Raw genomic sequence first — 13,993 nt, 5'->3', positions numbered from 1 at the left:
AAAGAGCTCCATAAACTCTACAGATTCTTGAGGTCCTATCTTCTCAAGTTTTGACGGTTGACCTTCATTTAGAATTGCTACATCTCTGCTGATTGTTACGTTGCCAGAATCAGGGTTATAAATACGAAATCCTTTTGAATTCTGTGCATAGCCGACAAAAATACCCTCGCAAGACTTAGCATCAAACTTCCTTCTTTTTTGCTTTGGTATGTGAAACATAGCACGAGATCCAAACACCTTCAAATGTTGTAGATCGGGTTTCCGTTTGGACCATGCTTCCTCGGGCGTAACCATATTAAGTGACCTTGACGGACTACGATTTACCAGGTATGCTGCTGTGGATATAGCTTCTGCCCAAAATTTCTTTGGTAATTGCGCATCTTGTAACATACACCTTGCCTTTTCAACTAGCGAGCGGTTCATCCGCTCAGCAACACCATTTTGCTCTGGGGTGTATGGACAACTCTTTTGATGTAGGACGCCATCACGCTGCATGCTCCTCCGCATTCTTGAATTGACATATTCTGTCCCATTATCAGTGCGAAGAACTTTCAGCTTTCTGTTCGTTTGTCTTTCTACTAGCGATTTGAACTGCTCATACACTTCGGCCACTTGATGCTTAGACTCCACACAGTACACAAATACTTTCCTGCTTGCATCGTCGATGAAGGTGACAAAGAATCGACTTTTTCCCAGTGATGGAACCTCAATAGGACCGCAAACATCCGAGTGCACCATGTCCAGTAAACCTTCCGCTCTTGTAGTGCTAGTATGGAAAGTGTCTCGAGTATGCTTGCCACGTAGACAAGTAGCGCAATCAGGAATAGCTTCCTTCTTCAAACTTATGCCCTCAGCCATTGATAACAGTTTCATCATGCTTTGCTGATTTAAATGTCCTAATCGCTTGTGCCAGATGTTTGAATCCACTGTCAGGAAAGAATGCTCGGCCTTCTTAAGGTTCAATCTATACAAACCGTCTTCCTCTGTTCCTGATGCAATGATACCATCTTCATTATCCACAACTTCGCATTTTGTTGCCGTGAAAACTACTTTCATCCCTTTCTTGCAAATTTTGCTAATTGATAATAAATTAGTTACCAAGTCAGGAACCAGTAACACGTCCTGAACTTCGATACTTCCTTCTTCGATATCCAGTTCGACGAGCCCTTTCGCGACTGATTTGATGGACTGGTTGTTTGCGGTGTCTATGGAGTTCACAATACGCTCTTGTTTCTTGAAACCTTCTTCACTTCTGGTCATGTGACTACTTGCAGCCGAGTCGAAGTACCATTCTTTTTCTTTTCCTCTGCCCACAGCCAACATTGCGCACAGAGCCTTCCCCTTGTGTTTCGTTTGCTGCTTTTGTGGACAGTTCACTGCGTAATGACCTGGTTTCTTACAGTTGAAGCAGTTTCCATTTTTCTTCTCACTCTTCAATTGTCTTTGTTTCTGCTTGGTATATAATGCTCCTTCCGTTCCACACTGTTTCAGTGGCCACTTTACGTCTTGAAGAACTTTCGCCTTGACAGTATCAGCAGTTAGTTCAATGCCCGAAGCTTGCAGACCCATAATCATCGGGTTATAATACTCCGGCAATCCTTTCAGTAACAGCGATGCCAACCACTGATCATTTACTTCAAATCCAATCTCACTCAAGTTTTGTGCCGTTGTAACTAATACATCTACGTATTCTTCGACGGAGCCATGTTCTTCTAATTTCACAGAGGTGAGCTTATCCAACAATCCACACCGGCGAATCAGCCCATTGTCCTGGAACGCCTTCTGAAGATTTTCCCATGCTTCCTTTGCGGTTTCTACATTCTTCACCAGGCTATAATTGTTCTTCTCCAAACTTAGGCAAATGGCTGCCAACGCTCGATCACTGATTTCCGGATCAACCTCTTGACCTATCGGTTTCACTGCTCGCCAGGAACCTTCTCGTATCAGCGTCATCTTCATTGCGAATGCCCACGATGCATAATTTTCACGTCCGCGCAGCTTCTCCATACTTGAGAGATTTACAGGGTTTCCTAAGGCACGAACAAAACCTCCTAACCGCAATCCATCACCACCAGCTGGTGATCCTGTGCCACTATTTGTCGTCCTTGTACTTCTGCCTGTACTGCTTCCAGCAACGCTGTCATTATCGACCGTATCCCTTGGGATCATGGCTTCGAATTCTACTTATCGTTGTTTTCAGGCTAAGGCCAACTCTGGGCCCATAACCACTTGTAAGTGGAAATAAAACACTTGCGTGTTGGTCAAAGTCTGAACAAAGAATGAAAATTTATTGATCTCGTTTGGATTACTAAACAATGGTTACTAAGGGTGCTCCAGGTTACACTCTATGGTATACTAAATTGATGAACTACTTAGATCGCAGGTTATTCAGTATTCCAACAATTTATTTATTCGAGTAGTTCCGCGTCCATGGATCTATGATTGATGAAATTGCAATTCAATCGTTACAACACGGATATTGAATCGTATATTCCTTGGCTGTGCTCTTTGCGGCATGAAAACATTTTGCTCACGTCCAGAAATCACTAGATTTTAGCTGGAGTAGAATAGGATAATATTATTGATATATGAAAACATATGGGACGGAAAACTTTTGACATTTGTAATGTTTGGTGCAGATCTCAAGGCTACTTAGATAGTACCATAAAATCTGTACACAGCATACGTCAAAAATTTATGATCACAGTTTATTTATGGCTAGCGTAAAAAGCTGGATAGAGGACGATTGTCGCTGCGGTTCCCTTTGTTATCGTCCCCAAACATGTTGGGTAAATATCTGTCAAAACGTAATGATTTTTCCTTCATTGACATGTAGTACCCTGAGACGAGACCTGCAAAGACGGCTTCTTTTTCCTTGTTTTGACACTTGTTCTTCTTTTCATCACAGTTGATCATCGATTCTCAACTGTTTCCTTGAGTGTTTCACCTAAATCCCGGGTAGAATCTTCTGAGCACAATAAAAGTGTTTGTGATTTACGGATTTGTAAACTCATTTTTATAAAGATTTTCCTATTGGAAATAAAAAACGTATTCATAACAGTTCAATATTAAGCTGTCCGGCTTTTCTAGAATACTTTTCAAAGTGAAAAAGTACTCGTAAAACAAAATCATTCGGAATACTTTTTGAGGGATACCAATACTTTTACACAAAAAGGTACTGGTTGCATCTGACAATTCGTGACAGCTTGCTGGTTGCAGATGAAGTTACATTTTTTCCTCTTTGCAAGTCCCGTCCCAGGTAGTACCCTATCAAAGATTAATTAGTCTTTGGCCCTATCCTCGCCAGCAAAAGTTGTTTCGCCAGTCAGTGACGAAAGCGACAATCTTCCTCTATACAGTATCCCCCCGCCTATCCGGACCTCGCTAATCCGACGACTCGGTAGTCCGGATCTCGCTAATTCAGAATTTTCCGGATTAAAAAGTATCAACACCAATTTAAACACATTATGCTGTCAGTTTTCAAATTGGTGCTGTGATTTTGTTTTGGTTTATTTGTATGGATTTGACAGTCGGATTTACGAGAGGAACCCCGATAGTCCAGCCATACATTTGTCGGATCAGCGGGGGTATACTGTAGTTCATGGTTTCCCAAACTGTGGGTCCCGACCCCCAGGGGGGTCGCGAGCGGATTGTTGGTGGGTCGCGTAGAACAAATCAAGACAAAATTTTCAAAACGACTTATCTGCTTTTGTAAACAAAGATTCAAACGACGTTTTGACGAATCTGATAGCTCTCCTACGCAAACCAACACCACCAATAGGTAGGTGAAGGTTTCCGCTTCCTGTTGATGGTGTTGGTTTGCGTGGGAGAGCTTTCAGATTCGTCAAATCGTCGTTTGAATCTTTGTTTACAAAAGCAGATAAGTCGTTTTGAAAATTTTGTCTTGAAATAATAATTGCAGCTCGGATGCCGAACCTTTTGATCATTTTTGTCAGGAACATAATTCCAAGTTCAAACCGCATTTTATTTTAAATATTCATCACCATGCTATCTTAGAAAACATTTATCCCCTTAATGAAGTAAAATAAAAACGCTAACATTTTGACAAACAATATCATGTTCGTCATTGTTTGCATTTGTACATGTAACATAAATATTTTTCATGTGGAAAAAACCGAAACAGATGACATGCTGTTTCAATAAATGCTAAATACTACTTGATAAAATGCATTTTTCATACACTAATAAAAATCCACACATTTTTATTGGCAAAAATCTAAAGAAATTAACAAATAAATGTTATGTGTGAGTTAATAATCACCTGCTATAGGGGAATCCACATAAAGGTTATAAGTTAATAACGGTTATGTGTGTTTCCACATACATGATATGCGAATTCACATAGCGATTATGTCTTCTTCTTCTTCTTCTTCTTATTGGCATTACATCCCCACACTGGGACAGAGCCGCCTCGCAGCTTAGTGTTCATTAAGCACTTCCACAGTTATTAACTGCGAGGTTTCTAAGCCAAGTTACCATTTTTGCATTCGTATATCATGAGGCTAACACGATGATACTTTTATGCCCAGGGAAGTCGAGACAATTTCCAATCCGAAAATTGCCTAGACCGGCACCGGGAATCGAACCCAGCCACCCTCAGCATGGTCTTGCTTTGTAGCCGCGCGTCTTACCGTGGGAAATGCTATAGTCAAAATTTATGTGTGCCACACATAATGGATATGATTGGATTTTTGTCAGTGTAGGTGGGTCGCGAGACATATAGAATTTTGCTAGGTGGGTCGCAAACCCAACAGTTTGGGAAGCTCTGCTGTAGTTTATTACCTCTATAAATATCAATCTTTTCTATTTTCTCGGGACTCCTATACCTGGGGACACAGATACTTTGATTCTGGCCTGCAATCCGAATTCTAGTACTTCAAAAAATTTGACAGCTCGTGCTGTCAAACTGTTATGGAAAACCTGGAAAACGAAGAAAAGCGCATGTTTACTTCTTTTCGGATCGGCTAATATTTCAGAAATTTCCACAATTTAGTGCTAAAGACAAACTTTATCATAAAACTGTACAACAATGTCATCAACAGAGCCCGCCATGGAAAAGATTGCACCCCTGCAGGAGACCGGCTCTACGGTAGCACCAAAGGTCAATCTTTCACCGGAGCAAAAGGAAATTTTCGATCGGATCTCCAAAACTGAAAACAGTGAACTCAAGCTCCGTTTGGCCCAGTTCAAGCAGACAGTGGATTTTGTGGATGACAATGGAATGACCCCACTGCAGCATGCCGCCTACAAGGGCAATAAAGAAGCGGTCCAGCTACTGCTGGACCAGGGCGCGGACGTCAATTCCGGTAAGCACGAGTACAATTACACAGCACTGCACTTCGGTGCCCTGTCTGGCAGTGTGGACGTTTGCATGAAGTTGCTTCTGGCTGGGGCAAAAGCCGATGCGGTCAATACGATCGGCAGGACGGCAGCACAGATGGCGGCATTCGTGGCCAATCATCAGGTCGTGGCAACGATTAACAATTTTGTACCGGTGAAAGATATCGAGTGCTACACAAAGGTTCAGGGATCGCAAACGGAACCGCTTCTACCAGTAGTTCTGCTGGAAGGATTCCACAAATTCATCATGCAGATAAACATTCATCCGGTGCGGATTGCTTTGAACTTACAAAAGTATGGTCTATTCATTGAGGACCTGAAACGGATTAGGAAGGTGCTGGATGAAATGATGGAACGCGAAATGAAACGCCGCAATGAAGTCAACGAAGTGATGGCATTTAAGTATCACTATCTGGGCTACATGGTAAACGAGGTTGCCAAATGTCGGGACTATTTCTTGGCCCGGAAAGATAAGACCGATGGAAAGGATCAAAAAAGTGACTTCGTTGAACTTTTTGCAAAACGCGTTCTTAAGCAAGGTAAGTTTATTAAACTTATTTTTTCCTTTATGCACGACTTCCTGTCGCATTTAATTTGATCATATTTTTTTGAAAACCACACAACACCTAAAGGTTCGTACACAAATTACGTAAGCATTTTTGACACCTCCCCGCCATGTAAGATCTTTTTCATACAAATGTTTTTTTATTTATATGGTGCGTAAGAAAATGACGGACCCCCCTCCCTCCATAAGTGCTTACGTAATATGTGTACGGCCCCTAAACGCTATTTCTTGTTAAGTACGGCTTGTTCAAGTATCCAAATTGGCTATTTTTGGTGGCCAGGTCAGTCTTTATTCAGATACCTAAATGTTCAGAAAAACACAAATGGGGTCTACGAATAACTTTGCCAACAAAGTTTGGCAAGCATAGCTAGGAAGATTTGATTTAAAAACATTGCTGAACTTTTAAAAAAGAAGAAAAATAATTTTTGAATCCACTTGTTAAAAAGATATTTTAGTTACTAGATAAAGATTGTCGCTTCGGTTCCCTTTGTTCTGCTGTCCGGAACATGTTGGGTACCAAGCTGTCAAATCGTATGGATTTTCCTTTGACATTTAGCTCCCCTATCCTCGCCAGCAAAAGATGTTCCGGACAGCGACGACAGCGACAATTTTTATCTGGTAACTAAAATATCTTTTACTTGTTAGTTTCCACATAAGCTGAAAAGCAGTAACTTGGAATGTACAAACATTGAAGAAGAATTTTCCATTAATTCCCAAACATGCTAACGAAGTTTCTTCCACTCTCAGGCAAAGATGGCTCTCTGGAGTACGTCGAGGCGACGATACGTGAATGCGTGCGCGAATTTCCGTTCCGGGAATGTACCGTCTTCCGGCAGGTGGTGACCCAACTTGCCAGTAAAGAAAACCCGGCTAGTGCGCTGGAAATCATCAAAGCGGCCATCAACGGGCAGCGTGGCTTTCAGGATACTATTTCGCTGTGCAGTTCATGTGGCGAGGAGAAGCCCGACAAAAAGTGTTCCAAGTGCAAGGAGGTGCAGTACTGTGACCGTGAGTGCCAACGATTGCACTGGTTTATGCACAAGAAAGTGTGTGCTCGACCTTCGTCTACTACGGCACAGGGTGGCCCAGCAGCTAAAGAGGCTAAGAAGGACATTGATTCGGCGGAAATAAGTGAGCAGTTGCAGAAATTGGTAGCAAGTTAAGTGGAAGGTTCAAAACAACCAACTAGAAATGTGCGATTTAGTCAGTGTGTCACAACAAGAGTGGAACCAATTTTTAATGAATGGATATGTTAGCGGAAAGTTTGATTTTTTGTAAACCTGAAATTGATTACCATAAGGAATATAATATGACGAAATCGCAACAACTTCTGTTGTGAAATATCTAGATAAAATTAATATACAGGAAAACCAATAACAATCCTAAACAACTCAGATTAATGTATGTGTCATTTGCTATCTCTTGGATGTCAATAAATCAGATCGAAAGCTATTTATATTGTGTTTTTTAATGGCTTATGATGCTTTTTATAGCTGCATTACCTACAATACACGGTTCGAGGCCGCATCTCTCCATCCTCGAATACGACCCATGGTCGCCAAATCGTTTTGCACCTGGTCTGCCCATCTTGCTCGCTGCGCTAAACGCCGTCTCGTACCTGCCGGATCGGAAGCGAACACCATCTTTGCAGGGTTGCTGTCCGGCATTCTTGCAACATGACCTGCCCATCGTACCCTTCCGCGTTTAGCAACCTTCTGGATACTGGGATCGCCGTAGAGTTGGGCGAGCTCGTGGTTCATTCTTCGCCGCCACACACCGTCTTCTTGCACACCGCCAAAGATGGTCCTAAGCACCCGTCTCTCGAATACTCCGAGTCCTTGCAAGTCCTCCTCGAGCATTGTCCATGTTTCATGTCCGTAGTGGACAACCGGTCTTATAAGCGTCTTGTACATGACACATTTGGTGCGGTGGTGAATCTTTTTTAACCGCAGTTTCTTCTGGAGCCCGTAGTAGGCCCGACTACCGAACAGATGATGCGCCTTCGTATTTCACGACTAACATTGTTATCAGCCGTTAGCAAGGATCCGAGGTAGACTAATTCCTCGACCACCTCGAAGGTATCCCCGTCTATCGTAACATTGCTTCCCAGGCGGCCCCTGTCGCGCTCGGTTTTGTAGGATACTAGAGGTTGAAAAGGAAGATATAACAAAGTAGTCCAAGGACTCCTGGAGTTAGTCAATGAGTGAGCTAGTTAGGATAGGTTGAGCTAACGGAGCATAATAAAATGTGAGTGAATGAAACTAATTCTTGGATTGTGTTGTACTTATTCGTCCCGCCAGAAGATTCCCACATCGCTACAGGTTCCGCCCACAAACATGTACTTTGTCTTTGACGCATTCACCACTAGTCCAACTTTTGTTGCTTCACGTTTCAGACGGGTGTACAGTTCGGCCACCTTTGCAAATATTCGGCCGATAATGTCCGTGCCATTTGCGAAACACATAAATTGACTGTATCTTTTGAAAATCGTACCCCGGCTGTTACACCCGGCTCTCCGTGTAGTGGCTTACCTTTATTACATTGGCCTTTTGTAAAAGTAAGGTTGGAGGGGTATTAAGTAAGAGGAGAAGAAGGAAGAAGTTTTGAAGAGACAGAAACATATTGTCACGAGCTGAGAACGCATTGCTGTGAATAAATGGAAGTGTGAAATAAGATCAACTAATAGTCCCTAAAATCTTTTGCTAAATTCTGTGTGCATCCGAAATTGTTACATCTGGCGACGAGGATGATGGAAAAAATGGTGAGTCGAAACTCTGCTCAAGTTTAAACATACAGAATATGTCACACTTTATGGATTGGACAGGGCGTAATCCGAAAAAAAATGATAAAATGAGGTTACGTTGCCAAAATAGGTGTCGAGTGGGTTCTCTAAAAGATAATACATAACCTAAAAAAAATGAAAAAGAGATGTCTATCATTGTGTATATGGGTCGAGTTTGAACCGATTATGCACACTTTATAACCTATTTTGGGCCTCCGAGGAGGACGGAAGCATATGCTGGAAGTGAATGGAAACTTTGGAGTGTGGAGTAAACTCTGAGGAGTTGTGGAGAACCTACAGTGTTTTGCGAAAGCTGTCAGGTTAAACTCTGAGGAGTGGCGTAAAATTCTGAGGAACGACAATGCCAGGGAAACGTAGAATTAAAACTTCACCTAATGTGAAATTGAGCAAACTCTGAGGAGTAATTTACGATGCATAGAGACCGTGAGAAGTCTGTGAAATTGATCTCCGAGGAGTCAATCTTTTGTGCTTGTGGCGGTGAAAAAAAAATGAGGGCATACTATATTATTTTGTAAAGAAATTTGTAGAGAGATTCTGTAGAATCTATGCTACCCTATCATGTAACCTACTACATGAAGTGCTAATGACTTATACCTTTCACAGATAGACGAAACTCGCCCGATTCCTCCTTTCCGATGCGAAGAGGTCAATAAAAACCAGCTTGCCAAAGAATGGAAGAGTTGGAAATCGGCCCTCGAAATATATTTCGAAGCCTACGACATCTCTGACCAAAAGAAAATGAGAGCCAAATTATTGCATTTTGGTGGCAAACAACTGCAGCGTGTGTACGAAAACTTGCCGGACATTGATAAGTTACCCTTAGTGTCCACAAAGTCGAACTGGTACGATGTCGCGGTCGCTAAACTGGACGACTACTTTGAGCCGGGGCGCCAGTATATTTTAGAGCGATGCCGCTTACGTAAAATTCGCCAAGAGAAAAACGAAAGGTTCGCTCATTTCGTTCTACGCATCAGGCAGCAGTTGGCCGATTGCGGTTTAGAAAAGTATTCCGCTGACGTTAGGGAAGTGCTATCTGAAATATACGTGATTGATGTTATTGTGGAAGGATGCGCTTCAGAAGAACTTCGTCGTCGAATCCTGCAGAAGGACATTACTCTGGCAGAAGTCGAAGGAATTGGCGCCATGATGGAAGGAGTAGAACAGCAGGTTAACGAGCTAACCTCTCTTTGCGACAAGGAACAAACGACACAGCAATTACCGGAGAAAGTATTCCGAATTCAAACCCGAGGACCGGTTCGAAGATCCCCAAAACAACAATCAGGTGAACACTACCGTAAGACACAACCGAACCGGGATATCGCTTGCTTCAGTTGTGGTGTAAAAGGTCACATTTCTTCATCGGCTGAATGCAAAGCTCGGAGTCAAACGTGTCGTCGATGCAAGAAGGTGGGACACTTTGAGGCAGTATGCCGGAAGCGATTTGCATCCACGGATGTGTCGTCACGTCAAAAACGGGTGCGTTTAATCGAGACAAGTGATCAGCAAGTAAACAACCATCCAGTTCCAGTTCTTGAAGCGGAGCATAAAACGAGTTCAACTGATAAACCATACTACTGTTTTCATTTTGGAAATGAAACAAACGTTCTTCAATGCATAATTGGTGGCGTTTCACTAGATGTTCTAGTGGATTCAGGATCTGATGTTAATTTGATTCATTCGACAGCGTGGGAGAATCTAAAACAGCAAAGAGTAATTGTCCATGAGATGCAGAAAGGAGGGAATGATGTCATCAAAGGTTACGGCAGTAGTAAACCGTTGAACATTTTGGGTTCATTTAGCGCTAAGGTCGAGATCGGAGAAAATGCTGCACGTGCGAAATTCTTCGTCGTGAAAGAAGGTGAGCGTTGTATCTTAGGCGATACAACTGCTAAAGCACTGGGTGTTCTTAAGATAGGAACCGAAGTCAACCAAGTGAAAAACGTTCCTTTCGGGAAAATAAAAGATGTGCAGGTACATATTCACATGGATCCGACGTTCAAGCCAGTGTTCCAACCTGTGCGACGAGTTCCGCTACCTTATGAGGCTGCTGTAAACACCAAATTGGACCAACTCTTGGCTCAAGATATTATCGAGGTGAAATGCACTTAATTTACTCAATACAATTGTTCTTTATTACTTTATTATGCAATTTGGTACAATAATTAGAAATAAATTGTTGTTGCCTTAAGCAAAATAACACTGAAAATATTTTCCATCGTTGTACATTGCACTAGTTGTTTAAACAAGCAAAATGCATTGCATTTGTTGATTATATTATTTTAGGTCAAAACTGGTCCGACTAGCTGGGTATCACCGCTAGTTGTGGTGGGTAAATCAGATGGTGAACTACGGGTATGTTTGGACCTCAGGCGTGTGAATGAAGCGGTTCTCAGAGAGCGACATCCCATGCCAGTTGTTGACGAATTATTGGCCCGCATAGGCAAAGGCGCTATACGAAGTCGGCTTGATATTCGGCATGCATTTCTACAAACGGAATTGGCTCCAGAGTCACGTGATGTGACGACATTTATTACTAGCCGAGGCTTGTTTCGATTTAAAAGACTTCCTTTTGGGTTAGTATCCGCTCCAGAAATTTTCCAGAAAGTAATGGAAGAAATTCTGGCTGGATGTGAGGGTAAGTCAAATGTTGATCTACTTTATGAGCTAATATACCCATTCTAATAACGATACCATTGGAAAATGATAGGAACGGTATGTTACTTAGATGACATATACGTTGAAGGTGAGAACTTGGAGCAGCACAATACTCGTTTAAAGGTAGTTTACGAACGACTCCAGAAGCGCGGATTGATTCTAAATCAAGAGAAGTGTGTAATAGGTGCTTCTGAAGTCCAATTTATTGGCCATATCATTTCTCCTAGCGGTATTCGTCCTTCACCGTCCAAGGTCGAGGCACTAAAATCTTTCCGGCGACCAGTTAACGCTACCGAGGTGAAAAGTTTCCTAGGGCTTGCCAATTACATGAATAAATTCATCAGTGATTTGTCAACCCTAGATGAACCATTGCGAAGACTAACGGAGCATTCAGTGAAATTTGAATGGACCAACGAACAACAATCATCTTTTGAGGCTATCAAAAATGCTCTGTCCGGTACAGCTTGTCTTGGATACTACAACGTTAATCATCCAACATCTGTTATAGTAGACGCAAGCCCCAATGCTCTAGGAGCTGTACTAGTGCAGACAAATGAGAGCGAAGAACATCGTGTTATATGCTACGCGTCGAAATCGCTAACAAGGACAGAAAAGCGATATTGCCAAACGGAGAAAGAAGCGTTGGCTGCCGTTTGGGGAGTGGAGAGATTTCAAATGTATCTCTTGGGAAAAAAGTTTTACTTGGTCACCGATTGTAAAGCCTTACAATATTTATTCATACCTCGTTCCAAACCTTGTGCCCGAATTGAAAGGTGGGTTTTGCGACTACAGGCCTTTGATTATTCGATCAAACATATTTCAGGCGAAAAGAACGTTGCTGATGTGCTTTCAAGATTATCGACTTTGGAACCCAAACCATTCGATTACTCCGAAGAGCTTTTCGTAAATGAAATTGCTAATGCCGCTGCAAGCAATGTCGCTATAAGATGGGAAGAGCTAGAACATGTTTGTAGTCAAAATGACGAAATACAGGATCTTCTTAAAAAAGTGGAGAATGGTCGGTTATTCGAGCTGCCAACAGAGTACCGAGTTATCGCACAGGAGCTTTGTCGAGTCGGTAATATTCTTATGCGTGGCGACAGGATAATTATTCCTAAATGTTTACGAGAGAAAGTTATGTCTCTAGCACATGATGGACATCCGGGAACTCGTATGATGAAATGTCACTTACGTGCCTCTGTTTGGTGGCCTAAAATTGACGTCGATGTTGACGCATTTGTCAAGAAATGCCGAGGGTGTATGTTGGTTTCTAATCCCGATCCTCCAGTACCGATGAGTCGCCGAGACTTACCATCTGGACCATGGCAGGACATTGCCATAGATTTCATGGGTCCATTACCTGAAGGTCAATTTTTGCTGGTAGTCGTAGACTACTACAGCAGATATTTCGAAGTATGTGAGATGACTAGTATCACGGCGGAGTGCACGATTTCGGAGCTCAGGACCATCTTCTGTCGGTTTGGTATTCCTGTCACAATTACTGCAGACAACGCTCCTCAGCTGAGTGAAGAATGTGAACTATTCTCTCAGTTCTGCCACAGCCATGGAATTAAACTAATTAACACCGTCCCATACTGGCCGCAAATGAATGGGGAGGTTGAGCGGCAAAATAGAACAATACTTAAACGACTGCAAATCTCTCAGGAATTAGGACAAGACTGGCGAATCGAACTTCAGAAATTTCTACTTGTTTACCGGGCATCAAATCACTCTACAACTGGGCGCTCGCCTGCTGAATTGATGTTTGGGCGAAAGATACGAACTAAACTGCCTCAACTCACGTATACTTGTGTCGATGATGATGACACTAGACACCGAGATGCGGTGCAGAAGGAAAAAGGTAAACAATACAGCGACAACAAACGACGTGCTAAGGTGGGAGACCTTGTTGTGGGCGATAAGGTCTTTTTAAAAAGAATGAAAAAAGAAAATAAACTTAGCACTGAATTTGTGAATGAAGAATTCGTGGTACTTAAAAAATGTGGTGGGGATGTAACCGTTAAATCGTTAGTCAGCGGGAAAGAGTACAGAAGAAATATTGCTCATATGAAGAGGATCGAAAATTGCGATACGGAAACATTGGAGGATGGATTTTTGGACGCAGAAACAGTTGCTTCTCCCAAATCTGATTTGGCGGATGAATCATCGGTCATGCTGGATAATTCCCATGCATCTGCAGCTCATGCGGCAAAGCGGAAACGCAAAGAACCGGCATGGTTTGCCAATTACATGCCGCATTTCATTAAGAAATCTTAGGGGGGATGTAGTGGCTTACCTTTATTACATTGGCCTTTTGTAAAAGTAAGGTTGGAGGGGTATTAAGTAAGAGGAGAAGAAGGAAGAAGTTTTGAAGAGACAGAAACATATTGTCACGAGCTGAGAACGCATTGCTGTGAATAAATGGAAGTGTGAAATAAGATCAACTAATAGTCCCTAAAATCTTTTGCTAAATTCTGTGTGCATCCGAAATTGTTACACTCCGTATGACACCTTCTAGCGCAATGTTGAACAACAGGCACGAAAGTCCATCACCTTGTCTTAGTCCCCGGCGCGATTCGAACGAACTGGAGTGTTCGCCCGAAATCTTC

General features: G+C 42.4%; 3 protein-coding genes across 3 annotated transcripts; all 3 read left to right on the top strand.

Annotated features, from left to right (window-relative positions):
- Window positions 1-4,921: 4,921 nt before the first annotated feature.
- Window positions 4,922-7,378, top strand: LOC134210942 (ankyrin repeat and MYND domain-containing protein 2). The gene is made up of 2 exons (XM_062687390.1): window positions 4,922-5,900; window positions 6,674-7,378. Exons 1-2 carry the CDS (start codon window positions 5,051-5,053, stop codon window positions 7,087-7,089), a joined length of 1,266 nt encoding a protein of 421 aa, XP_062543374.1. The 5' UTR covers window positions 4,922-5,050; the 3' UTR covers window positions 7,090-7,378.
- A 1,070-nt stretch (window positions 7,379-8,448) lies between these two features.
- LOC134215224 (uncharacterized) lies at window positions 8,449-11,442 on the top strand. The gene is made up of 2 exons (XM_062694448.1): window positions 8,449-8,687; window positions 9,333-11,442. Exons 1-2 carry the CDS (start codon window positions 8,673-8,675, stop codon window positions 10,836-10,838), a joined length of 1,521 nt encoding a protein of 506 aa, XP_062550432.1. The 5' UTR covers window positions 8,449-8,672; the 3' UTR covers window positions 10,839-11,442.
- On the top strand, window positions 11,337-13,661 carry LOC134209290 (uncharacterized). The gene is made up of 4 exons (XM_062685285.1): window positions 11,337-11,364; window positions 11,437-12,099; window positions 12,208-12,462; window positions 12,673-13,661. The coding sequence occupies exons 1-4, from the start codon at window positions 11,337-11,339 to the stop codon at window positions 13,659-13,661; spliced, it is 1,935 nt and encodes a 644-aa protein (XP_062541269.1).
- Window positions 13,662-13,993: the final 332 nt, after the last annotated feature.

The sequence above is a fragment of the Armigeres subalbatus genome, chromosome 2 (genome assembly GCF_024139115.2).
Source record: "Armigeres subalbatus isolate Guangzhou_Male chromosome 2, GZ_Asu_2, whole genome shotgun sequence".
NCBI classification, from domain to species: Eukaryota; Metazoa; Arthropoda; class Insecta; order Diptera; family Culicidae; genus Armigeres; species Armigeres subalbatus.
This window is presented reverse-complemented; position numbering and strand designations above follow the sequence as displayed.